Source organism: Dromiciops gliroides, chromosome 3 (genome assembly GCF_019393635.1).
Source record: "Dromiciops gliroides isolate mDroGli1 chromosome 3, mDroGli1.pri, whole genome shotgun sequence".
NCBI classification, from domain to species: domain Eukaryota; kingdom Metazoa; phylum Chordata; class Mammalia; order Microbiotheria; family Microbiotheriidae; genus Dromiciops; species Dromiciops gliroides.
Window position 1 is genome coordinate 659,384,746 of NC_057863.1, and position 26,335 is coordinate 659,411,080.

The 26,335-nt window shown below is 43.2% G+C and overlaps 1 protein-coding gene across 1 annotated transcript; it reads right to left on the minus strand.

Moving 5' to 3' along the window:
• On the minus strand, positions 1-26,335 carry LOC122748372 (zinc finger protein 420-like). Its single transcript, XM_043994018.1, is given in 7 exon segments — positions 1-2,405; positions 2,408-4,180; positions 10,666-10,761; positions 12,052-12,178; positions 25,675-25,815; positions 25,920-25,995; positions 26,121-26,335. Coding segments are annotated over 7 exon segments (2,574 nt in total). The 3' UTR covers positions 1-2,259.

Consider the following 26,335-nt stretch of genomic DNA (forward strand, 5'->3'; position numbering starts at 1 on the left):
CTTTTGGATTTCTCACCACCCTGGGCTTGCTCCCTGTGCTTGCTCCCAGTCTGCTGGGATGGCCAGGCCTGGTTGAACTTGTCCTGTGGGTGGCATTCAAGCTGGCAGCCTGCCCTGCTTGTTCTGGTGGATCTTACCACTGGCCTGCTGTGCCACCAGGTTGCTGAGCTAGGATCAAAGGCTTCAGTTGCTTGGCTGTGGCCTGTTGCTGCCTGCTGACTTGCCCAGATCCCCTCCACTCTGTGCTGTGCTGAGGTATGCTGAGCTCCCTTTTTACCTGAGACCAACCTTTCCTGACGTCTTCTAAATTATCTCAGGCTGGAAGATTGTGTCTCTGTCTTGAACATTCTGTAGTTTCAGAATTCGTTTAGAGGCTTGATTTAATGTTCTTTTTGAGGGAAACAAAGGAAAGCTCAGGCAACTTGCTGGCTTCCCTCTGCCAACTTGGCTTTGGTCCCCATCCCCACATGCTGGCTTTCTTAATAGCACCTGAAATGTCTACATAGCTCTTACAGATCCTGGGCAAGTCACTTAACCCCAATTGCCCCACAGAAAAAAAGGAATAATTGTGTCAGGAGCTCTGAGAACTTAATTCCTTTCCTCCACCATCTTGTCTCTGGTCCCCGCCCCCCCCCCCCCATCCCCCATGACCTTTCTGTTTCTCAGCCAGTACCAGATCGTGTTGATAATTGCCAGTATACAATACAGTTTGAGATTTGGTACTGCTAGATCACCTTCTTTCATATTTTTTTTCATTGATTCCTGTGACATCTTTGAAGTTTTGTTTTTCCAGGTGAACTTATTAACTTGCTCAGGGATAATGGGTCCCAGTCAGGGTCTTCTCAAGGCCATCCAATAGCAACTTTTCCTGATTTTTGTAAGGAGTTTGCTTCAGCTATTATATCAGCTCTTTCCCCTGGGGATAATATTGTTTCTATTATATCAGTAGCATCATTCCAAGTGGGCTGATATCCTCTAAAAATTGACCTAAACTGGCTGATAACTGCTGTGGGATCCTCATCAAATTTAGGCATATTTTGTTTGCATGAAATCAAATCACTGGGCTCAAAAGGTGTGTATTGTCTGAGCTTATGTATAGCACCTTTTTGACCATGGGTGAGTATCTCTTGAAGGGGAAAAATTTTGATCTTCTCTGTCTCTTCTACAGATGAATCGTTTCTTTACTTATTTGTTTGCTCGGCTTGGAGGAAATAGAGGGAGAGGGAATAGGAGTTGGGTCTATTGGAATTTCAGTCTGAGAAGCCTTGCATTCAATATCGGGCTTGGATTGAGTTGGGTCCTTTATTGTTTCAGTATAACTTTTTTTTTTTTTACAACTACATTTAAGAGCATGCCCGGGATCAAGAGCCAGAATCCCAAGAGGATATCCCAAGAATCATCTGAGAAAAGACTTCCAAAGACTTAAATGGAAATTTTCCTGTTTTCCTTCTTCCACTGCATACACTATTAGTAATGTCCACCTACTAAAGGGGAGTACATCATTCAGTTTTCTTTTCTCTCTTTTCATTCCCCTTACATTGTTAGTTTTAAGTATCTGTAAAGTGATGGGGTGGGGCATGAGAATATTATTACCAGGGGTGCCCTGCTGAGAAAGCATGGGTTAACCTTTCCAAGGTTCAGTGTCTAGAAATTACCTCACATCAATGTGAGAACACTCTCAACCAATTAGCTTGAAGCCACGTGGAAGGCAGTTGGTTTTGTCAGTTGGTGGTTGGAACCTTGTGGGAGGTTGGTAGAACTAGGTAGGGGTGTGAACTCTGATCTCTCCTCTAGGGTAGACAGGTTTTCCTATTATATAAGACAAACTTCATCTCTCTTCATTAACCTTCAATATATTTTAATAAATGTTAAATACCTAAACTGTTAAACTGTTGTCCTAGTTAGCTTTCCCCAAACTGGGGACAGGTGACCACACACATATAGTTTTACCTGTTACATCCTGTTTTGATGATCTTTTTGAGATATGGAACTAGTAGTGGTATTATTGGGTCAGAGCATATGCACAGTCCCAAAGGGCATAGAAAAAACAAAGTTTTAAAATGAACTTTAAAATAGTTTTTACATGTAATTGTGGGGAAAATAAAATTCTAAATAAGTGGCAAAAAAGTAAAATGAATTCCTTAAATTTGAACAAGCTCTGAATGACAACTGAATAAATTTTCTAATTCATAAAAGTGATAAGAGTTCTATAAAATATGAATATTGCTTGAAGGTTTTAGTATATATATATAATATTTCTCAGATTTCTCCAGTGTGGATACTCTGATGTACAACAACATTGGAGCTCATTGTGAAAGCCTTTCCACACTGATTATATTCATAAGGTTTCTCTCCATTGTGGATTCTCTGATGTGCAGCAAGACTGGAACTCTCTGTGAAAGCCTTCCACACTGATTATATTTATAAGGTTTCTCTCCAGTGTGGATTCTCTGATGCTGAGCAAGACTGGAGCTCTGTGTGAAAGCCTTTCCACACTGATTACATTCATAAGGTTTCTCTCCAGTGTGGATTCTATTATGTTCAGAAAGATTGTATCTCTGTGTGAAAGTCTTTCCACACTGATTACATTCATAAGGCTTCTGTCCAGTGTGGATTTTCTGATGCTTAGCCAGACTGGAGCTCCGTGTGAAAGCCTTTCCACACTGAATACATTCATAAGGTTTCTCTCCAGTGTGGATTTTCTGATGTGCAGCAAGATGGGATTTCTGTGTGAAAGCCTTTCCACACTGATTACATGAATAAGGTTTCTCTCCAGTGTGAATTCTCTGATGCTTAGCAAGATTGGAGCTCACTTTGAAAGCCTTTCCGCACTGATTACAAACATAAGGTTTCTCTCCAGTGTGGATTCTCTGATGTGCAGCAAGACCAGAGATCCGTGTGAAAGCCTTTCCACACTGATTACATTCATAAGGTTTCTCTCCAGTGTGGATTCTCTGATGTGCAGCAAGATTGGATCTCTCTTTGAAAGCCTTTCCACACTGATTACATTTATAAGGTTTCTCTCCAGTGTGAATTTTCTGATGCTTAGCAAGAAGGGAGCTCACTGTGAAAGCCTTTCCACAATGATGACATTCATAAGGTTTCTCTCCAGTGTGGATTCTCTGATGCTTAGCAAGATTGGAGCTCACTTTGAAAGCTTTTCCACACTGATTACAATCATAAAGTTTCTCTCCAGTGTGGATTCTGTGATGTGCAGCAAGACTAGAGATCCGTGTAAAAGCCTTTCCACACTGATTACATTCATAAGGTTTCTCTCCAGTGTGGATTCTCTGATGTGCAACAAGATTGGATCTCTCTTTGAAAGCCTTTCCACACTGATGACATTCATAAGGTTTCTCTCCAGTGTGGATTTTCTGATGCTTAGCAAGATGGGATTTCTGTGTGAAAGCCTTTCCGCACTGATGACATTCATAAGGTTTCTCTCCAGTGTGGATTCTCTGATGTGCAGCAAGATTGGAGCTCATTGTGAAAACCTTTCCACACTGATTACATTCATAATATTTCCTTCCAGTGTGGATTTTCTGATGCTGAGCAAGACTGGACTTCTCTGTGAAAGCCTTTCCACATTGAAAAAAATCATAAGATTTCTCTCCAGTGTGGATTCTGTGATGTGCAGCAAGTTCAGAGCTTATTGTGAAAGCCTCTCCACACTGATTACATTCATAAGGTTTCTCTCCAGTGTGGATTCTCTGATGTGTAGCAAGACTGGAACTCACTGTGAAAGCTTTTCCACACTGATTACATTCATAAGGTTTCTCTCTAGTATGGATTCTCTCATGCTTAGCTAGACCTGAACTCTCTGTGAAAGTCTTTCCACATTGATAACATTCATAACCTTTCTCTCCAGTGTGGATTTTCTGATGCTTAGCAAGACTGGAGCTCAGTGTGAAAGTCTTTCCACAATGATCACATTCATAAGATTTCTCTCCAGTATGGATTCTCTGATGTACCACAAGAGGGGCTTCCCCTGTGAAAGTCAGTCCACACTGATTACATTTATAAAACTTTTTTCCATTGTGAAAGTTCTGATGCCTAATAAGATCTGAGTTCCAACCAATGGCCTTTGCACCATCACTCTCAAATATATGCAGGCAAAATTCTCCCACAGAAATGTTCAACTTTGTAGCCATCTTCTTCACAACCAAACTGGTCTCTCCACCTAAAGAAAACAATTATGTATTAACAGAAATATACATACACCTAAAAATATGTTCTTTTGTCATGTGGCATAATGTAAAGTTATTCATATTCTATTTCCCCAGCCAAAAGAAAAAAATTTTCATTTACAATAAATAGGCAGAGTGATTCTTTGGAAAAACCTGCAAGACGGCTTCTTTTATTTTTGAAAAAGTAAGGTGTTTTTTTTTTCCAATTACATGTAAAGGTACCTTCCAAAATTTATTTCCCATACAAGTTTGAGTTTCAATTTTTTCCCCTCCCTCCTTTTCCTTCCCTGTTCCCAATATGGTAAGCAATCTAATATAGCTTATTCATGTGCAATGATGTATATACATTTCCACATTGTTCATGTTGTTAAAGAAAAAACAGGTCAAAAGGGAAAAAGCACTGAAGTGACAATTTCAAAGTTGCAGTGTTAGACAAAGAAAGGGAAAAGAAAATAGGCTTATTGAGAGAGGGATACTTTCTTACAATAAAACTGGTCTCAGTTCTAGGACCCAAAGACCACAAGCCTCAGGATTCAGGAATATTTAGACAACATGACTCCTCCCACTATTTATCATAACCCAAGTGGTTCACATACAATAAGTATGGAATACTTACAGGGGGAAAGAAAGCATCAGATACTAGCATAGGCACTTGCAATTCTGCATATTGTTTTAAAGTAACACTGTTACTAAGTAACAGGCTCATAACATATGAAACCAGATACTGGATTGCTTCTTTGCCATCTTGGAGGTGTCCTCTCTGGACTATATTTTTCTGACTTTTTTCTCAGCTATCAAGACATTCCACCATATTAGTTAAGCTTGGCTTTCAAACTTCTCTTCAGCTCTCATTGTTCCATTACACCTCAGAGGGTACTAATTTATGTATTTGATCTTTAAGCTGATTGGTGGCTATACCTCACCACAATTGGAAGTCAGGTAGTTATGCCTTTGGTTAAGCTTGTTGAGTAGGCAAGTTAGCCTTTCCCTTAGCTCCTTTCAATATCTATCTTAGTTACTTCATTATCATTTTCTTAACCTACTAAAGAATATCTAAATCATTTAAATCACAGTTTGTAGTCTATAAACTGATTACTACTACTGTTAAATCATGTACATTTAAGGGGTGGGGAAAATCTTACTCACACCATGAGAAACAAAATACAGAAAAAATGTGAAAATCGCACGTCTCAATGTTCCTTTGGACTCCATCATTTTTTCTCTGGATATGGATAGCGTTTTCCATCAAGAGTCCTTTGGAATTGTCTTGGATCACTGTATTAGTGAGAAGAGCTAAGTCTTTCACAGATGATCATTGCACAATGTTGCTGTTATGGTGTACAAGGTTCACTCAGGATCAGTTCATAGAAGTCTTTCTGGGTTTTTCTGAAATCGGTCTGCTCGTCATTTCATACAGCACACTATTATTTCACTAATTCCTATACCACAACTTGTTCAGCCATTCCCCAAATGATGGATATTGCCTCAGTTTCCAATTATTTGGAACCATAAAAAACTGCTTTATATACATATATATGTACATATATATAATTTTTATATATATAATTTTTAACCAATCTTAATAGTTTATTTTTTTCCAGTTGCATGTAAAGACTTTTCAAATTTGTTTTTGTAAGATTTTGAATTCTAAAGTTTTCTTCCTCCCTCTCTCCTCTCCTCCCTCCCCAATATAAAAAGCAATGTGATATAAGGAAAAACCTAAAAACAGGAAAACTAAACCAAAAAAAAAAAGTAGAAATAGTATGGTTCAATATACATCTAGATTCCAGAGATTTTTTTATTTTGTTTTGTTTTGTTTTTTGGATTTGGAGAGCATTTTCCATCAGGAGTCCTTTGGAACTATTCTGGAACATTGTCTTGCTGAGATGAGTCAAGTCTATCATTTGGACAACACACAATGTTGTTGATACTGTATACAATGTTCTCCTGGTTTTGCTCATCTCACTCAGCATCAGTTCACGCGAGTAAAATCTGCCTGCTCAAAATTTCTTCACGTTGATTTTTTAAAAAAACCTTGTGTTCTAACTTTTCTTCCTCCCTCCCCCACCCTCCCTATGGAATCAAGCCATTCAATTTTTTTTTAAGTGAGGCAATTGGGGTTAAGTGACTTGCCCAGGGTCACACAGCTAGTAAGTGTTAACTGTCTGAGGCTGGATTTGAACCTGAGTCTAGGGCCGGTGCTTTAACCACTGCACCATCTAGCTGACCCCAAAATACTTTAAAGATTAAAAACAGAAAACAATGTGTTATATGTTATATATCAAATCAAACATATTTCTATATTAGTCCCATGTAAAAAAAAATCACAAGAAAAGGGAAGAAAAAGCAAAACAAACCAAAGACCCCTCAAAAAGTCCAAATAAGATGGTCCAGTGTGCATTCAGAGACCACAGTTCTTTTCCCTGGATGTGGAGAGCATTTACCATGATAAGAACTTTGGAGTTGTCTTGGAGCATAGTATTACTGAGAAGAGCTAAGTCTATCACAGTTGATCACCCCACAATGGTGCTGTTACTATGTACATTCTCCTGGTTCTGCACACTTCACTCGGCTTCAGTCCCCTAAGTCTTTGCTGGGTTTTCTGAAATCTGCCTGTTTATCATTTCTTTTAGCACAATAGTATGCCATTACATTCATATACCACAACTGGTTCAGCCATTCCCCAATCTATGGCCACTCCTTCCCCTTTTTAATTATTTAGAACTAAAAGAAAGGCAACTACAAATCTTTTTTGTTCATGTAGGTCTCCTTTTTATGATTGCTTTGGGATAGAGAACTAGTAATGGTATTGCTGGGTCAAAGACTGTGCACAGATTTATTGCCCTTTGGGTATAGTTCCAAGTTGCTCTGGACAGGGTTTGGATCAGTTCACAACTCCAGGAACAATTCATTAGTTTTCCAATATTCCCACATGTCCAACGGTTATCATTTTCCTTTTGTGTCACATAAGCCAATCTGAGAGGTGTCAGGTGGTTGTTTCAATTTCCATCTCTCTCCTCAAAAGTGATTTAAAGCACTTCTTCATATGAGTAGTGGTAATTTTGATTCCTGACCTTGAAAACTGCCTGTTCATATTCATTGGCCATTTATCCATAGGGGAATGACTTCTGTTCTTATAAATTGGGTTAAGTTCTCTTTATATTTGAGATATGAGGCTTTCATGAGAAACACTTGCTATAAAACATTGTTCCCCATCTTTCTGCTTTCCTTCTACTCCTGGTTACATTGATTTTGTTTCTGTAAACATTTTTTCATTTAGTGTAAGCAAAATGATTCACTTTGCATTTCCTGATCTTCTCTATCTCTAGTTTGGGCCTAAAATCTTCCTCTGTCCACAAATCTGACAAAGTACCCTCTGCTTTCCTAATTTGCTGCTGGTAGCACCCTTTATATCTAACTCATGTACTCATTTTGACTGTATCTTGCCATAAGGTGTGAGATGTTTGTCTATATCTAGGCTCTGCAATACAATTTACCTGTTAGCCAGCAGTTTTTGTCAAATAGGGAGTTCTTATACTAGAAGCCATAATCTTTTGGTTTCTCAAACTGTATACTATAGTCCTTTACACCTGTTTGGTGTGCATAACCTATTCCCCTGATCTTGGACTCCAGTTCTCAGCCATTACCAGAGAACGTTGAGGACTGCTGCACTATAATATACTTTTAGATTGGGCATGGCTAGGCCACCTTCCTGTGCATTTCTTTACTCGTTCCCTTCATATTCTTGTCCTTTTGTTCTTCCAGATAAAATTTGCATTTTTTCTATCTCTACACAACAATTATTTTTGGTAGTTTTTGTACATCCTTCATTCTCGAAGAGGACCAAGATATTGGGGAGGTGATGTCATGACTCAAAATGAACTGGATTTGAGTGAGGAAAGACTGTGCCAAGGCATCAACCTCACTCTCTCCTCCAGACCAAGCAGGGTTCAGTGGCTCGATGTTTATCAGGACCCCTGGAGATGACCCCAAAGGCAGTGAGTGACCTTTGCCTTTTCAAGTAAGGTCTTTCTCAGGGCTCAGTTCGTCTAGCCCATTCAGAGATTAAGGGAAGGTAGTTCTCTGTCCTTCATTCATTCAGGGTGATCTCATGGGTCCAATGGCAAGATATAGATCAGCAGCACTGGAGATGGCTCAGGATATTTAAGGCAATTGGAGTTGAGTGACTTGTCCCATGACATAACTTAATCAAAAAAATAGATAAAGAGCTAAGACTGGGGAATGAAACCAGAAATCTGCCTGAGCTCCCCCAAATTTTCCTCAGAATAAATGTTTAAAATACACTTTTCAACATTTTATGAAGGTGTAAAACCTGCAAAAAAAATGGAGTGAAACAATCTTTTGACTTAAGATATCCTGGCAGATCTTCAGTAAAGGTCTGGGTCACCAGGGTCAAAGGGGAGGACAAGTCAGCTCGGAGGGTGTCTGGCCAAGCCACCAAAGGGCTATTACCCTCAGCACAGATCAGCAGCTGAGGACCCACAGTCCAAGCTCAGCAAGGTAGTAGCACAACAGGCCAGTTGTGAGGCCCCTGGCTTCAATTCAGAAGGTAATGTGCCAGCTGGGGTCTCTGTTACCCAACAGGACCAACGGGGCTGGGCTACTCCAGTGCAGTGAGCAAGCTGCAAGGAGCTGAGGCCTCAGAGCAAAAAGCTAATGAATGGGCCCCAGAAAAAGAAGCTTGGGACAGAGCATGCTGTACCCCAGGAGCAGAATTTAAACTTAAAAGGCAAAAAGAGGATAAAATATGAATATTAAATTGAAAAGAACCATCACCATTGAAAATTACCATGGTGACAGGGAGGAATAAAGCATAAACTAAGAGAAGAACAATGACAAAACACCTACAGGTGATGTCTTAAAGGGTAAGAAGAATTGGTTTCAATATCAAAAAACCCTCTTGGACGAAATGAGAGTTCTGAAAGAGAAAGTCAGTAATATGGAAAAAGAAAATAATGCCTTAGAAAATACAACTGGACAAATGGAAAAGAAGAGGCAAAAGCTGACTGGGGAAACTAATTCCCTAAGAATCAGAATTAGACACAGGAAAGCTAATGACTCAATGAGACAAGAGGAAGAAGTAAAGCAAAATGAAAAGAATATAAAAGTAGAAGAAAACATGAAATATCTTTTCAGAAAAACCTGAAAAATATATCCAGGAGGAACAACTTAATAATAATTAGACTAAGGGGCAGCTAGGTGGCGCAATGGATAGAGCACAGGCCCTGGAGTCAGGAGGACCTGAGTTCAAATCCAGCCTCAGACAGTTAACACTAGCTGTGTGACCCTGGGCAAGTAACTTAACCACCATTGCCTCACACAATAAAAGAATAGTTAAACTACATGAGGAACATGAAAAAAAAAAGAGCCTAGGCAGCATATTTTGACATTATTACAGAGAACTGCATTGGGTTGGTAGATCCTTGTTTACCTGTTGTGTTCCCCATTAGACTGAACTCCTTGAGCAAGGCTTATCTTTTGCCATTCTTTGTGTTCCTAGTGTGTAGCAGTGTCTGGGACATAGTAGGTGCTTAAGAAATGTTTATTGACTCAAATAAAAACTAGGAAACAATTCAGAATGGATACTCTCAGCCCATTTGAGATGCTTTCAGTAGAGTTTCATGCCCCAACGTTCAAAATGACAAAATGACAAAATTACAAGATGTGAGAAATTAATGCGGTTATAGGGGACCCAGAGAGCTTTGCCTGCCCTTTCTTAAGGCCAGCCCAGAGTCAGGAGAATTTCAGAGGAAATGTAATTGTACCTTGGGCTGTGAATACAGACACCAGAAGTTAAATCCACACCTACCTGAAAAGCCTTGCCCCCCACAGAGAGTCTGTCCTCTGGGCTCTGACATCAGCACATACAGCTCCAGACCACCCTCAAGTCCAATGAACTGATAGATTTGAATGATGCTGGCCAATTAGCTTGAAGCAGGGTGTAAGGGCCATCTCTCCTCCTGACCTCAAAGAGCTTATGCTTGCAGACGCTCTCTCTTGGCCTTGGGACTCTGAAGGAGCAGCAAGCAACATGGCCCTCTATCGCTAACCCCTCTGAACTTCTGGGGCCATGTGCTCTATCTTCACTAACATTTAATATGCCTTAATAAATGTTTAATGCCCCAAACTGGTGCTATAGCCTCTAATTTCTAAGTACCAATATATTCAAAAGCCCAGCTAAGTTTCCCTACAACTTGGGACAGAAATAGGTCCCTCCCATTTAATTTTAAATGCCACAAAGGAAACTGAAAGGCCAAGGAGTTTGACTTGCTCCCCTGTATGAGGAAATTGGGGCTCTAAGCTTCAGGCACTTGCACAGGATCCCAATGCAGAAATGTGTCTAAAAACCAATTCCAAGTAAGACCTTCCTGCCCACAAGTCCAGCACTCCCTGCACCACAACAGGTAGGAGACCTCCTGTCATAAGAGCCCTCATACACCTGATTTATGTCACTCACCTGGACAGGAGTCCCTCAGACCTTTGTGCTCTACCATGCCTGGTGATTCTCCTTCCTGGAAAGGATAGCTCAAATCTTCTCTAGAAACTGGAAGTCCTAGGAATGTAGAATAAGGAAGGGAAGAGAATAGAGAGAAATGTACAATTTAGCCCTCCTTTTGGAAAGAAGACATGCAAGCAAAGAGGACAGGATGGTTCCCAGGATGTCTCAAGGACAGTTCCCAAGGTATTGATTGCTGGGATCTTTGGAGGCAGCCTGAGATCACACAGGCCATTTGGTATCAGAAAACTTCCCCTTTATTCACCTCTTTCCTAGAAGGATGGGAACACTGCCTAGCTTCAATCATCTAGAAATTGGAGGCTGTGGTAGTGCAGTGGTAACAGCCCAGGGCCTAGAGCCAATAAGACCATTTCAAACCAGTGTCAGACACATGGGAGCTGTGTCCCCCTGGACAAGTGGTGTAACCTGTTTGCCTGTTACCTCACCTATGAAATGGGAATGATAATACTACCCAACTCATAGGGATGTTGTTGCAAAGGTCAAATGACAATGAGGATAATACACTTTGCCCAGTGCTAGATATAAAGCAGGTATGTATGAATGCTTATTCCATTCCCTTCCTTTCCCAACATCTGGACTGGAATTTGAGGCAACAAAGCAGGAAGCATCAGGATAGACTTGCTAGGCCTGGCAGGATGAGGAGCAGGGAGCTGCCATGTCAGCAGCTCAGAGTCACCAGAGGCAAAGGTCCTGTGGCGAGATTACTGGAATTTGGCTGACTCATTGGGAGGGGCCACACCTGGCCTGCCCTGAGTGTCGTGTGCTGCTGAGGTCAGCAGGAGAAACCACTCTCCAGAGGCAGTTTTGAAGGACCTCCCCTTCTGGGGGAGGAAGATGAAATGCTCCCTGAGGGGAGCTGGCTCTCTTCCAGAGTCACGTTGGTGTGAGCAGCAGCAGCAGACAAGTCCTTTGTGCCCTGGCTGTAAGCTGTTTGTACCACTGAAGCAATGAGCCCCAGGGGGTGAGTTAACATACGAGCCCGGCTCTTTTGAATAAGCTGAACTGGAAGAGAGTTTGGGGATTGTATAGACTTAGGTTAGAGTTGGGAGGATTATCCATATTTCTCTTTCCCTATTCCCTTGTCTTTGATTCTATTAATTTCACCTTTGCTGTTTATTTTATTCCCATTAATAAGACTTGATTCATTTCTGGAAAAGAGGCTGTTAGGCTCCTTTCTTATTGGCCTGGGAGAAATACCTAAAAAGCCAGTTCTGAGGGGAGGGAGCTTTGTACCTAGAGGTGCCTCATTATTTCTGGGACCCCAATATTATAGCGAGCCAGTCAATTAACTCTCCCTATATTAAATTTGGACCCCACAGTCCTTACCCACAGAGAGCAGGTTCTGGACATTCTCCAGCATGACCTCCTTGTACAGCTCTCTCTGAGAATGATCCAAGAGGTGCCACTCCTCCTGGGAGAAATCCACAGCCACATCCTTGAATGTCACCATCTCCTGAGCCATCAAAAATCACATGATTTAGAGCTGAAAAAGACTGCAGAAATTGCCTAATCCAACCCTCATCAACTTAAAGGAAGAAACTGAAGCACAGAAGGCATTTGACCAAAATTTATATATTTATGAGAGTCAGCAACAACACTTGAAACCACATCCAACAAGAGTCCAATGGAATATTGAGAAAAGCATTTTATATTTGAACTGAGAATCATGTTAGAATGATAAAAGTTGAATAAGGGTCTTAATATGCAATGCTTTTACCCATAGGCTCACCCGGAGAAGGTATGTTCTCTGTGAGTGAAGTATCAAACTATGGAGAAGAAAGCAAGGTAATATGAAATGTCTCCTCACCTGAAATGATATGTTACATGTCATAAGGGATATGTTAAGGAAATTTTATAAAGAATTTATGAGAAGTTGGCAAATACTGTAAACTCGGGGGGGTGGGTGGGTGGGGGACATTACTAGTCATCCCTGAGAAGAGAAAAAAGAAAACAAACTTAGTCAATTTCCTGAAAGGCTGAAACAAAGTCCTACCTAGATAAAAGCAAGAAGAGCATTCTTTTTTTATTTTCTGATAAAAGCATTTTATTTTTTCCCAGTTACATGTAAAGACAGTTCTCAACATCTGTTTATACAAGCTTTGCAATTTCAGATTTTTCCCCTCCCTCCCCTCGCTACACATTCCCCTAGACAGCAGGCAATCTGATATAGGTTTTATATATATATATGTGTGTGTGTGTGTGTGTGTGTGTGTGTGTGTGTGTGTGTGTGTGTGTGTGTATAAAACATTAAACCTATTTCTGCATTTGTCATATTATAAGAGAAGAATCAGAGCAATGAGGAAAAACCTCAAAATAGAAAAACAACAGCACCAAAAACAAAAGAAATAGTATGGTTCAATCAGCATCTATACTTCACAGATATTTTTTTTCCCCTTGAATTTGGAGATTCCCTTCCATCATGACTCCTCAAACTCTTCTGTACCATTGCATTGGTAAGAATCTAGTCCATCACAGTACATCCACACAAAGTGTTGATGAAACTGTGTACAATGTTCTTCTGGTTCTGCTCATCTCACTCATCATCAGTTCATGCAAGTCCTTCCAGGTTTCTGTGAACTCCTCCTGCTCATTGTTTCTTACAGCACAACAGAATTCCATTACATTCATATATGACAACTTGTTCAGTCATTCCCCAATTGATAGGCAACCCCTCAATTTCCAATTCCTTGCCACCACAAAAAAAGCAGTTATAAATATTTTTGTACATGTGGGTCCTTTTCCCTTTTTTATGATGTCTTTGGGGAAAAGACCCAAAAGTGGTATTGCTGGGTCAAAGGGTATGCATAGCTTTATAGCCCTTTGGGCATAATTCCAGATTGCTCTCCAGAATGGTTGGATCAGTTCACAGCTCCACCAACAATGCATTAGTGTTCCAATTTTCCCACAGCTTGTATTTTCTTAGAGTTAATTGTTAGGCCAAAATAAGCAATAAGGAATTGGCCACTATTTTGTTCCATATCACCTTCAGAGAGTGCACTAAATGCAGTCATCTGCAAACAAACAATAAAAATATCCCCTAAACACTTTTTTCTTGTAGCCTTTTCAAGTTAAACAATTTACCCATTTCAATAGGTGATGCTGATGCTGTATTTCATCTCATTGAAGGCATCTGACTGGGAAAGGGCAGGAGTCCGTGATCCAGAACCCAAGCAAGCATGACATCATGGGATAGATGTTCAGTGCTGATGAAGTTCTACAGGCAACCAGATTTGGACATCATTTTCCATAACTCCTCATAACTGACAGTGGAATGTGACAGATGAGATTTGGCAGATACTCAGGAGCACCCCGGAGTGGATCACTGGCTGATTTGACTGGATTACTAGTTGACTAGATTCTAAGCACATCTGGCTGGTACTTGAGAGTACTTAAGCATGGTTCTCAGAAGCCAAAAAAACTTTGAACTTCCGGCCCAGTCAACCAACCAGCTTGAAGAACCTCCCATTTCTGGGAGGGGACAGGAAGGAGGAAGGAGAGCCTGCGCAGGGAGCTCTGTCTCTTTTGGTTCCTGGCTTCGTGGTGGTGGCAGAGGACGAGACAGAGGAATTGAGGAAAGCTAGGATTGCCAGGCTGTAGGAATTCTGTTCTCAATCTTTCTATCTTTCAATAAACCCTTAAAAACCTAAACTCGTTTTATCAGTGATTTTAGTCAGTTTTCCCCCAAACTGGGGGAAGAGATTAGGGCCCACATTTAGAATTTTAAATTACACAGGCCTTAGTGATGAACATTGTGTACAGACCTCTGCTCTGCCCCTGGCACTTCTCCTGGCATTGTCGGTGAGCAAATGCCACACTGACCATTCCTCAGCCATTTCTGCAGCCACACTGGCTCTCAGGTAGATGACCATCTTCCATGGGAAGGCTCAGCCAGTTTAGGAGGACTGTGGAAAGAATCTTGCCAGCAGTGATGAAGAGAGAGTCTCCTCTGATAGTCACAGGACAATCCATTTCCTTTACCTTCATACACATGGACAATGGAGGCACCCCTGAGCTCCTGGGGGATAACCTCCTCTTGCCATATAATCCAGAAAATGTTAGCCAAGGTTTGTAGGAGCAATGGACCCACACACTGTAAATCTCAGCTGGAATAAAATCAGCACCAGCTGCTTTGTCAGAGGGGAGGAGCTAATGGCATTCAAACTTCTTCAGTTGGAAATTTGGTTAGAGAGGGATTGACTTCAACCTGAGTTAAATGGCCAGTGGCTTCATGATTGATTGATGACAGTCTATTGAGATCATTATGGACGTGTTCAGCCCATCTCTCCAGGATCATGTCCTTATCATTTACCAGTGTGTCCCCTTCCTCACTGAGTAGTTGAGATGCACCATAGGTCTTTGGTCCATAGCCTTGGCATTTTTCTGCAAGGCAAGCACATTGTCACAGGCCTTTCATTCACTCCTCTTGGTAGGCATACAAGCTTGGTGACTAGATTAATTTTGATTGCAAAACCTATGCCAGATTCCCTGTGCTCCCCTTCACTGTGACCAGTCCAGAAAAAAAAAAAAGTGTCTCCAGCCCCAACTTGAGGAAGCTGGCCTTCATTGGCCAGCCGTGTCGTACTTAGGGCTGCTGTTGGGATGTGATCTGCCTGAGTTCCCCTGTAACAAAAGCTGTTCATCTTTCAGGTCTGCTTGATTGTAGGCTGTCCCTAAGGTTGCCCACAGTTCATATACTGATGGCAAATGGAATCACCCGTGCAGAATTTTTTTTTCTGTTTTTTGTTTTGACAGGAAGGTGGGATCCCCGCCTGCTGTGCTAATCCCGCCAAGGTGGAGTAAGCAGATGATTTTTAGGTCATCTTTTCTATCCCATTCCTCATCCCAAGAGGGGACCAGTGCATAAGAATCTGGCCAGCAATGCTAAGATAGCCAGGGGGCTGCCATGTGCCCCTGCTGCTTTCAGGGAGAAGAGGGCTGGGGCCTAGGCCACCTGTGTGCAGGGTAGTAGCTATACCTGCCAGTGAATCTACGTCTGCTGCTACATCACGTGCCTGTCACCACAAGACATTGAGGGAGATAAAATCATTAAAGTGCTATGGGTGATGTCTTTTAATTCATTCAGAACTTGCATTTGAGTCAGAGCTGCACCAAGTCACCAGCCTCACTCCTGCTTCCAGAGTTGTCACAGTCCGGGGCAGAACAGTCAAGGTACCTGGTGATGGCTTGAGCTGCAGGGCATGGCCTGGGCTTGTCAGGGGAATACCTTGGTCTTCAATGTCCAAGCAAGCTCTCAGTGCTCCAAAGTGCCCGCTTCAGCTGCCTTCATGGCCATTGGGATAAAGTGTTCTTATCCACCCATTCCACAGGGGGACGTCTTCACACGCTTGGGGTAGACACCTGCTCCCCCCACCCCCAGTTAACCCCAACCTGGTTAGTCCTTGTGCTGAAATACTTGACTGGGCTGCGGCTGCTGTGCATGATGCAGCTTCTTGGAGCCAGGGGAGGCCTGGCTGGACCAGGGAGGCACCAAAGGGGAAGCAGCCCTGAAAAGGCCTTGGCAGCCCTCACCCCAGGGGCACTATTCTTCCCTGAACATGCCATGATTCCTGCTTCACTCAGCCCTCTAGAGCCCCCCCAGAGCCCTGGCCATGCTCACTGGGAAGAACTTTCCACAGGCCCAACCCTTGTCCCCCTCCTGCTGCTCTCTGGCCATCTTTATACCACCCACAGCTGGTCTCTTTCTTCCTTTAACTCTGGGAAGTCCAAGGACATCTTTTGTATTCTCATCCCCCAACTTGTAACACTGAGGCTTTGATGTACCAAGTGGCTCATGGTGCTTAAAGTGACCTTTTGAGAAAAGATCATTAACTCCATTTGATGCTAGACTGGTTGTTCTTAAATCAAGGTACTGAATGAATGTCCCCTTCAGGACCTCTCTTCCCCAGTCACTTAAGGAGAACACACAGGACTCACTTCCTGTCCTGTTATTCTGTCCAAGGAAGTACAAAGGGCTTAGCAAATGGGGATTAACTCCCTGACTACTCAAGCTGCTCCTATCTTTTTTAGACTGGTTTTGAGTACCAATGCTAAACATCTTTGTATCTGAACTTTCAAGTCTAAGTCTCAATTCACAGTTTTTACTTTTGCTCAAAATGTAACTTTTCTCCACTATTAGGTCTTTATCCCAGAGATCATAAAAAAGGGAAAAGGACCCACATCTGCAAAATATTTATAGCTGGGGAAGTGAGGTGGTGCAGTGGATAAAGCACCAGACCTGAGTTCTGGAGGACCTGAGTTCAAATCCAGCCTTAGACACTTGACACTTACTAGCTGTATGACCCTGGGAAACTCACTTAAACTCCACTGCCCTGATATGTATATATATATATATATATATATATATATATATATATATATATATATATGTGTGTATATATGTGTATATATATATATATATACACACATATATATACATATACACACACATATATATATATACATATACACACACACACATATATATATACATATACACACACACATATATATATATATATACACATATATATACATATATATATATAAATGCTCTTTTTGTGGTTGGAACGAATTGGAAATTGAAGGGATGCCCATCTACTGGTTAATGGTTAAACAAGTTCTGATATATGAATGTGATGGAATGTTATTGTGCTATAACATATGATGAGCAGACAGATTTCAGAAAAACCTAGAAAGGCTTACATGAACTGACTCTGAGTGAGATGAGCAGAACCAGGAGAACACTATATACACAGGATCAGCAACACTGTGTGATGATCAATTGTGTTAGATTTAACTTTTCTCAGCAACACAATGGTCCCAGATAACTACAAAGGACTCATGATGGACAATGCTCTCCACATTCAGAATAAAGAACTGTGGAATCTAGATGCAGATGGCACTATACTGCTTCTACTGTTTTTGTCTTTCTTTTTTCCTTTTTGAGGTTTTTCCCTTTTGTTTTAATTCTTCTTTCATTACATAAGCAGATATATTTTAACATGATAGTACTTATATAACCTATATCAGACTGCTTGCTGTGTTGGGGCAGGGTGGGCAGCAAAGGAGAAAAATTACAAATCTGATAAAAACAAATGTTGAGTGGCAGCTAATTGGCTCAGTGGATTAAGCACTGCCCCTGCATTCAGGAGGACCTAAGTTGGAATCTAGCATCAGACACTTGGCACTTACTACCTGTATGACCCTGGGCAAGTCACTTAGCCCTCATTGCCCTGCCCTGCCCTGTGTTAAGGGATAAAATTCTAGCTGAACTGTCTAAACTATTTAATGAGTGGTCGCCAATAAATTATAAGCTTTAGCAAGAGTTAGACTTTTAAGCATTTATTAAGGAGAATAAGAATTTGATAAAGAGAGAGAGAAAGGCCTAGATTCCTATCTATTAAAGGGAGAGCACATTTCTAGCTCCGCTCGCCACCAGAGTCCAAAGGGAAGAGAGTGAGACTGAGCGCCAGTCTCTTCCTTCCTCCTCCCACTCGCCCATGTCACTTCCTCACGCCAAAGAAAAGACTCCTGGTCTTGCCCTCAAAGACCTTCGCTTCATGGGCGGAACCCTTCTACAGTAAGTCTCCAGCAGGTGGCGTCATTCCAATCGTTACACCTGGAATGTTGAAAACTCTCTCTACATGTAACTGGAAAATAATAAAATACTTTTATGATTAAAAAGTACCTTTCCCTCTCTCTGTGCCCCAACCTAAACTTATCCAAAACCTCTTTGTAAGCCTGTCTATGATAACAAGACCTAACCCATGCTACCCAAAGGTTAGGTCATATAACTCAGGAGGGGAGACTGTCTCTCCATCATCTGTGGAACTCTGAGACACACATGTCCATCACCCACTCAGGGAGGACGTCACTCTTCAGAGAGAATAGACAAACCAGAGTTTACTGTCTGGCTGAAACTTGTGCTCCTTTATTCTGGCCGTCCCTAGGAAGGACCCTGACAAATGTCCCAACAGGATCATGGGAGATCATGTTTATATGGCTCCCAGCACACAGCAGATACCAGATAACCCTGTCCTGTCTTCTTGCCCCTCAGTCCTCTTCTCTCTGACCTGGGGACACTGGCCTCCTGGATGATCCTTGACCAAGGCCCTCCATCACCTCATCTGTGCCTTTCCAATGACTGTCTCTCATGCTTGCACTGACCCCCTCCTCACCTGGGCCTCCGGGTGTTGTGGGAGGAGGGACCCCAAACCCCAAGGAATCATTAAAGTTTCCCAAGGGGAAAGCAGCTCCACCTCCCATCTCCAGAATATGGTGTCACTGAGTAAAAAGACCCTGGTCTGCAAGGAACAAAGATGACATACTGATGAGGGTGGGTGCTACTCCTCCCCAGGCACACCTTACCAGTTGTTTCCCTGCCAGTGGTCTTGCCCCTCCTAACTGCTTTGCACACAGCTTTTGCTTGTAAACATAGAAAGGACCAGCTCTTCTCTTACCCAGGGAGACAGGTTTTCAACAGTGATTCTGTCTCCTGGTCATATATTCCTCTCTCCTAATAAATCACTTTTCATTTTGCAAAGTTTGTGATGGGCCTCCAATTCGTGGGTGAGGGGCTTCCTTATCCAGGTCACAAGTCTCCCAACATTATGATGCTGGAACCCAGTAAAAGTCATCAGGCAGGTAAAAAGGTGGGCTGGTCATGTGGCTCTTGGATTTCCCAGGTGGGGTGTACACTCTGCTTTCTCCTGTCGGGATCCTCAGTCTCAGTGGGTGGCCCCACTGTCTGAGGTATGAATAGCCAGCCAGGCTACTTCTAGATTCTCTTTGATTTACAGTCACACGACATCCAGACTTAAGCAATGCTCAGGGTTTTGTCAACACCCACTTGGAGGCAGGTGTGGGCATCTGTCCCTGAGGTCTAGCTCAGCCGACCATGATAGGGGACAAGAATAAAGCATTCCCTGGGAATCCCCTGCTCAGGTGTATCCTTAAAAAATGGGGGTAAAATGGGACTTAGGTACAAAGAAGTGAATGATTTTCCATTTTAACACAAGATTTGTGACAAGTCTCCAATTCTTTGGCTGAGCTAGCCCCTAGAAACAGGTCACAAGGCCCCCAGCACTGGCTTCCTCCACATCTCAACAAAATCCTCACCTGAAAATGAGCTTTTCCTGGTCCCTGACACTGCTTGGGCCTTCCCTCTGAGGGGGCCTCCCATTCATACTGTAGAGACCCTGTGTGGACCCAGCTGCTGCCATGTTATCTCCCATGGAGACTGTGAGCCCCTTGAGGGCAGGGATTGTTATTGTTTAAACCTTCCTTTGCATCCCCTGTAGGTTGGCACAGTGCTTGGCACAGAGGAGCTACTGTCTAAATGCTCATTGACTTGACCTAAGAAATGACAAATGAGAGAGATTCAGAGAGACCAGGGGAGACTGGGGTGGCCTGAGGCAGAAGGAAATGAGCAGAACCAGGAGGACAATGTCTGCTCTGCTGACAGCCCTGCAGAGGACCATGTACATGTAACAGGATAAAGCTTCCTGGGCTCTGCTGGATTCCACCTTTGCTGATGCTGGTCAGGTCTGGGGATGGGCTGCACTCAGCTGGGATGAGGGTCTCTGGGTCCCTGGGGCCATCCTCTCTGGTTCCAGGCTCTCTCCTTGGAATACACTTTGGTTGTCTGCAAACTGGCCTGGGGAGGGAGAAGGGGCTCAGAGTGGGAGAGACATTGTCTTTGCGTTTTCCTCCTGGGGTGGACACTGGCCTACCTGGAATTACAGAGCTTGAAGTCTCAGAGCACTTGAAAATGTCCGGCCCTTAGGGGAGAGACTCTAAGCAGAACAGGAGGACAGCAGGGAGGGTCAGGTTGTAAGTGACCTTGGCACGAACAGGAAGAGGACTTGCCACCTTCTCTAATTCCTTGTCTTTGGCCCCCTGCCCCTCCCCCATCTTCCTGCAGAGAGACTCAGGAGACAGAAGAGACCCCAGAGGAGAGGGGACCAGGCAGAATCTCAATGACCAAAGACACAGAACTCTACCTCCATCTGTTACTACATGTGAGATATGCAGGTCAGGCAACTCTGACCTCATGGTGAACCTGGGCATGGCATCCTAGGACCTTTGGGATGGGACAGGTTTTCTTCATAAGTAGGAAGAGACACCCCCAGAGCCAGGATTGGAGGGGGGCTTGCTCCTGGCCAGCCAAGAGGACACTGACCAAGAGGTCACAATGGGAGAGATACGAGGCTTGGTGGATGGAGCCCTGACCCTCCTCTCTTCTTACATTAATATAATATGGGGCGTTTTTACACCCACTGCCTCTCAGACTGATAAGAAAAAAAGGATTAAAATGCCTTTATTAGTTAAAGCAAATATGGGGTTTATTTAGGTGAATAAACTTAGAGTTAAATGTAGAAACAAGGACCAAAAAATGACGACCTGTGGATTTCTGCCAAGGAACTCGTTTGCCTTGCCCACAACTTTCTTAGCATCCTCCGGCGTCTCTGTGCCAACCGACCTTCTTCTAGCATTCCCCACATTGAAAAGCCCCCTGTTCTGTACTCTTGCCAAGCCCCCTGAAAAGCCTCTTACTGTTGCGAACCCCCCTCAAGCATTTCTCCTCTCTCACTGACCTCCTTGCATTCTCTTAGTCCTCACTCTTCTGCTCAGTCTCCTTTGCGAACTCCCGTTCTGTACTGTGGTGCTGAACCCCTGCGTCTCCTCTCTCACAGACCTCCTTGCATTATCTTAGTCCTCTGGAGGCCTCTTTCTGTCCATCCTCTTTCTAACACCCCGGTATATATCTTCCTTCTCTCCCTTCAAACCTCGGGCTCCCTGCCCGCCACACACGCCAAGGTAATCTCCCAGCCATGCTAAGGCTGCGGCTGGGTGGCTCGAGTCTGCTGTGCACACCACATCCAGGGCTTGAGGGGCCGTGCCCCCTGCTGCCTGCCTGGGACCTCCACAATGGCTAGGGAGAGCCTGGCTTGGATGAGCCCGGGATCTATGGGGTAGATCCCCTCAGGGCAGAGGGAGCTAGGGTTTTCCCCCAGCTCTCCAGCCTAGCATCCCGGGGCTGCTCTACTCTGCTGAAGTGGAGGGGATGGGCACCAGCCCCTCTTACACAGAGAAGAACCCTGAGGGCCTAAGGCTTTTTAATCTCAGCCCAAAGGCAGGGTCCCCAAATCACAATAAATTCCCACAGCTATAAAGCTGTGCATACCCTTGGACCCAGCAACACCACTATTGAGTCTTTTCCCCAGGGAGATCATGGAAAAGGAAAAAGGACCCACATGTACAAAAAATATTTACAGCTGCTCTTTTTTGTGGTGGCAAAAAACTGGAAATCGAGGGACTGCCCATCAATTGGGGAATGGCTGAACAAGTTGTGGTGTAAGAATGAAATGGAATACTATTGTGCTGTAAGAAACAAAGAGTAGGTAGATTTCAGAGAAACCTGGAAGGACTTGCATGAACTGATGCTGAGTGAGATGAACAGAACCAGGAGAACATTGTGCACAGCATCAACAACATTATATATTGATCATCTGTGACAGACTTGATTCTTGTCAGCAACACAATGATCCAACATAGTTCCAAAGGACTCATGATGGAAAATTTTCTCCAAATCTAGACAAAAAAGAACTGTGGAATCCAGATGCAGATTGAACCATACTATTTCTATTGCTTTTTGTTGTTGTTATTGTTGCTGTTTTACTTTTTTGAGGTTTTTCCTGTTTGCTGATTCTTCTCTCATAACATGACTATGGCAGAAACATGTTTAATGTAATTGTACATCCATAACCTATGTTAGATTGCTTGCTGTCTAGGGGAGGGTAGAGGAGGAAAGGGAAAAAAAACTGAAACTAGAAATCTTATGAAAACAAATGTTGAAAACCATCTCTAAATATAACTGGAAAATAATTTTAAAAAAAGCACAGTACACACATGTCAATTTACCACTTCTTTCTCTGCAGGTGAATAGCATCTTTCTTCAAAGGTCCTTTAAATTTGATTTGCATATTCATGATATTCAGATGACTCAAAGTTGTTCCTAGAACAGTACTGCTGGTACTGAATACAATGTTCTCTTGGTTTTACTCATTTGATTCAACCAGCTCATCATTTCTTACAGCATGGTAACATTCCTTCACAATCAGATGCCACAATTTGTTTAGCCATTCCCCAATTGATGGGCATACTCTCATCTTCCAGTTCTTTGCCACAACACAGAGACGTGCTACAAATAGTTTAGAACATATAAGGTTTTGACTTTTTTATTCCTTTTTCTCTAATGACCTTGAGAAACAGACCTAATAGTGGTGTTGATGGGTCAATGGGTATACTCAGTCTTTATAACTCTTTGGACATAATTCCAGACCATTCTACAACAGTGAACTGGTATCCTAATTTTTCCACATTCCCTCTCACATTGTCATTTTCTACTTCTATCGTTTTAGTCAAACTCATAGATGTGTGATAATAATAATTTGTATCTCTCATCAATAATGATTTAGCATATATTTATATGACCATATATAGTTTTGATTTCCTCATTGAAAATCTGCCTGTACATATCCTTTAATCAATTGGACAATGAATCATATTCTTACAAATCTGACCAAATTCTTCTGATAGTTGAGATATGAGACATTTATCTGACGAACGATGAAAATATTTTTCCCAATGTACTGCTTTCCTCCCAATCTCAGGTACATTGGGTTTTTTGGTACAAAACCTTTTTAACTTAAAATAATCAAAATCATCCATGTTCCACTTCACAATGCTCTCTACCTTTTCTTTATTAATAAAATCTTCTCCTATCCACAAGTCTGACAGGTCATATGTTCCATGTTTTTTAACTGTCTTGTGATATCTCTCTCTATATGGAGACATGTATCCATTTTGATCTTGGCTTGGTAAATGGTGTAAGACATGGGGCTATACTCAATTTCTGCCAGACTGCTCTCTACACATCGCAACAATGTTTACCAAAAATGAATTCTTACCCCAAAAGCTTAAATCTTTACATTTGTCAAATGTAAGGTCACTATAATTATGTGCTCCTGTGTATTGTATATCTGCTGTTGTGTTTAACCACTTTTCTGTTTCTTAGCCAGTACCAGATAGTTTTGTTCATCACTGCCTTATAATATAGCTTAAGATCTGGTACTGCTAACCCTTCTTCCTTTACATTTTTCATTAGTTCCTTTGATATTCTCAGTCTTTTGTTCTTCCTAATGAATTGTTTTTTCAAAATTCAATAAAATATATTTTGGCAATTAAGTTGAGATGGTATTGGATAGATTAGGTAAAATTGTCATTTGTATGATATTGAGTCTGACTATCCATAAACAATGGATAGTCCTGAATTGGACAATGGATTTCCTGAATTATTCAAATCTAACTTTATTTTTATAAAACAGTTTTATAACTATGTACCTTTAGTTCCTGAGTTTATTTTCGGTAGTGTGATAAAATAATGGGATTTGGCAGACGCCCAGGGCCTCCACCTGAAGATGGGTTTGGAATTGATTGAATTGGGTGAGACTGAGAGACTGATTGAGACCCTATTTAAGGATGATTAAATTGAGACCACACCTGGCTGGCCCTGAGTGGGGTGTTGTTCTCAGAAGCTGTGAACAACATCAACAGGAGACCACCCTCAACCAATCATCTTGAAGGACCTCCTCTTTCAGGGAGGGAGACAGGAAGTAGGAAGGTGAGGCTGGTTTGCAGGATGGGCCTCTTTTTCTCTGGGACTTTGGTTTGGTGGTGGACAGAGAAAAGGTGAGGTTTTCTCTCTGTCAATCCCACACAGATCTAAGCTGGGGTTTTCCATTCTATAAGAGATCTGTTCTCACCCTCTCTCTCTTCACTAACTTCTAATACATTTTAGTAAATACTTAAAAGCATAAACTCTTGCTGAATTTATCAGTAAATCTTAGCTAGTTTCTCCCCCACACTGGGGTCAGGTCAACACACTAGATTTGAGACATCACAGTTAGAATTTTAAACATCACAGTAGATATAATCCCAGATATTTTATGTGCGGTCTACAGTTTTTTAAATGATATGGAGAAGTGCTTTTACTTCCTGCTACTTTGCTAAAATTGTTCTTTCTACTAACTTTCTAGCTAAATCCTTAAGATTTCCCAAGAACAGCATCAATATCACCTCCCAAAACAAACAGTTTTATCACCTCGTTGGCCATTCTGATTCTTGCCAGCTCTTTTTCTTCTCATGGCCGGTGCTGGCATTTCCAATAAAACCCTGGATGATGTGGGTGGCAGTGGGCATCCTTGCTTCATTCCTGATCTTACTAGGAAGTTTTCCAGCTGGGCCTCATCACAAACAATGCCGGCTGATGGTTTGAGGGGGAGGCTCTTTTTTTCCTTTTCTTTATCATTTTAAGGAAATAGCCATTCACACCTGAGCTTTGGGGGGGTTTCCACAGCAATGAGCGCTGTATTCTGCCAAAAGCCTTCTCTGCCTGTGGACACGTCATTAACACAACCATGAGGCTCCCGGGTTTCCACCCCTGGTACAGGACCCTCGGGGTCACCGCGTGGACTCTGGACACGCGAGGGGGAGGTGGCACATGGGAAAATCGACTGGGATTCCCCGTCTCAGGCTCCATTGGGGGAAGCCTCCCGGGAGGGAGGGGGGGGGTCCGGCCTCCTCACCTGCGGGGCCCCGCCCTACACCTACATGCCACACACCTGCCCGGGGTCCCAGCTTCGGCCCCCACGCACGCCTCCCTGTGACGTCACCCCCAGCCTGAGCCGCCGCAGGCCCCGCTGGGGCCGGGCCGGGGGCTCCCGGGCCTTGGGGGTCGTGCCCTCGGACCCTCCGGGAAATGGACAATTCCGGAAAGAGGAGGACCCCCCCCCCCCAGCCCGGTGTCTCTGCTGGAAACCCTCCCCGCGTCCCCTTCGGCTGGACAGTCGGACCCCTGAGGGCCCCGGGGGAAGGGGCGTTACTGACCCTGAACCGGAGTCTCAGGGGAGCAGGAAGGAGAGGACGCAGCTCGGGGGGCTGAGCACCAAGCTGGGGAAGAAGACTGAGAGCCAGGAGCCTTTCAACAGCCCTGTCCCCATGGCCTCCTGGGCATGCGCGGCACCGGGACTACATTTCCCAGAAGGCCTAAAAATGCACTTCACTTCCGCTTCTCTCCATTCCAACCTCAGGACCTCTGGACCTCTGATCTTCCAGGGCTCTAGATGACTGACCTCTAGAATGGGACCAGCTGGCGCATGCAGGGCGACGTCTGGTGCCCGGGGGATCCAGAGACACAACACCCCCCCCCTCCCAAAAAGAAGAAAAATCACGCACAATCCACAATGAAACACCCCAGTGGCAATCCTGAAACTCAGAGGAGGTGGAAAGTACAAAACAAAAATCATTGACGTCAGTCCCGCAGCTGTTCTTACGCCAAGACCACGGCCTGGATCCGCCCTGACGTCATCGGGCTCTTGTGAAATAGACAGAAAAGCAGATCAGCGGCGTCCACCATGCGGCGGCCACACTGACCCTGAAAACGTGCCTCTGTCCGGGCATCCCGGGCCCCCTGCGTCCCAGTCCGGATGTGAGTCCGCGCTGGGACTGTGGGGCTCACGGGGGACGGCCGCAGAAGGGAAGGGGTCAT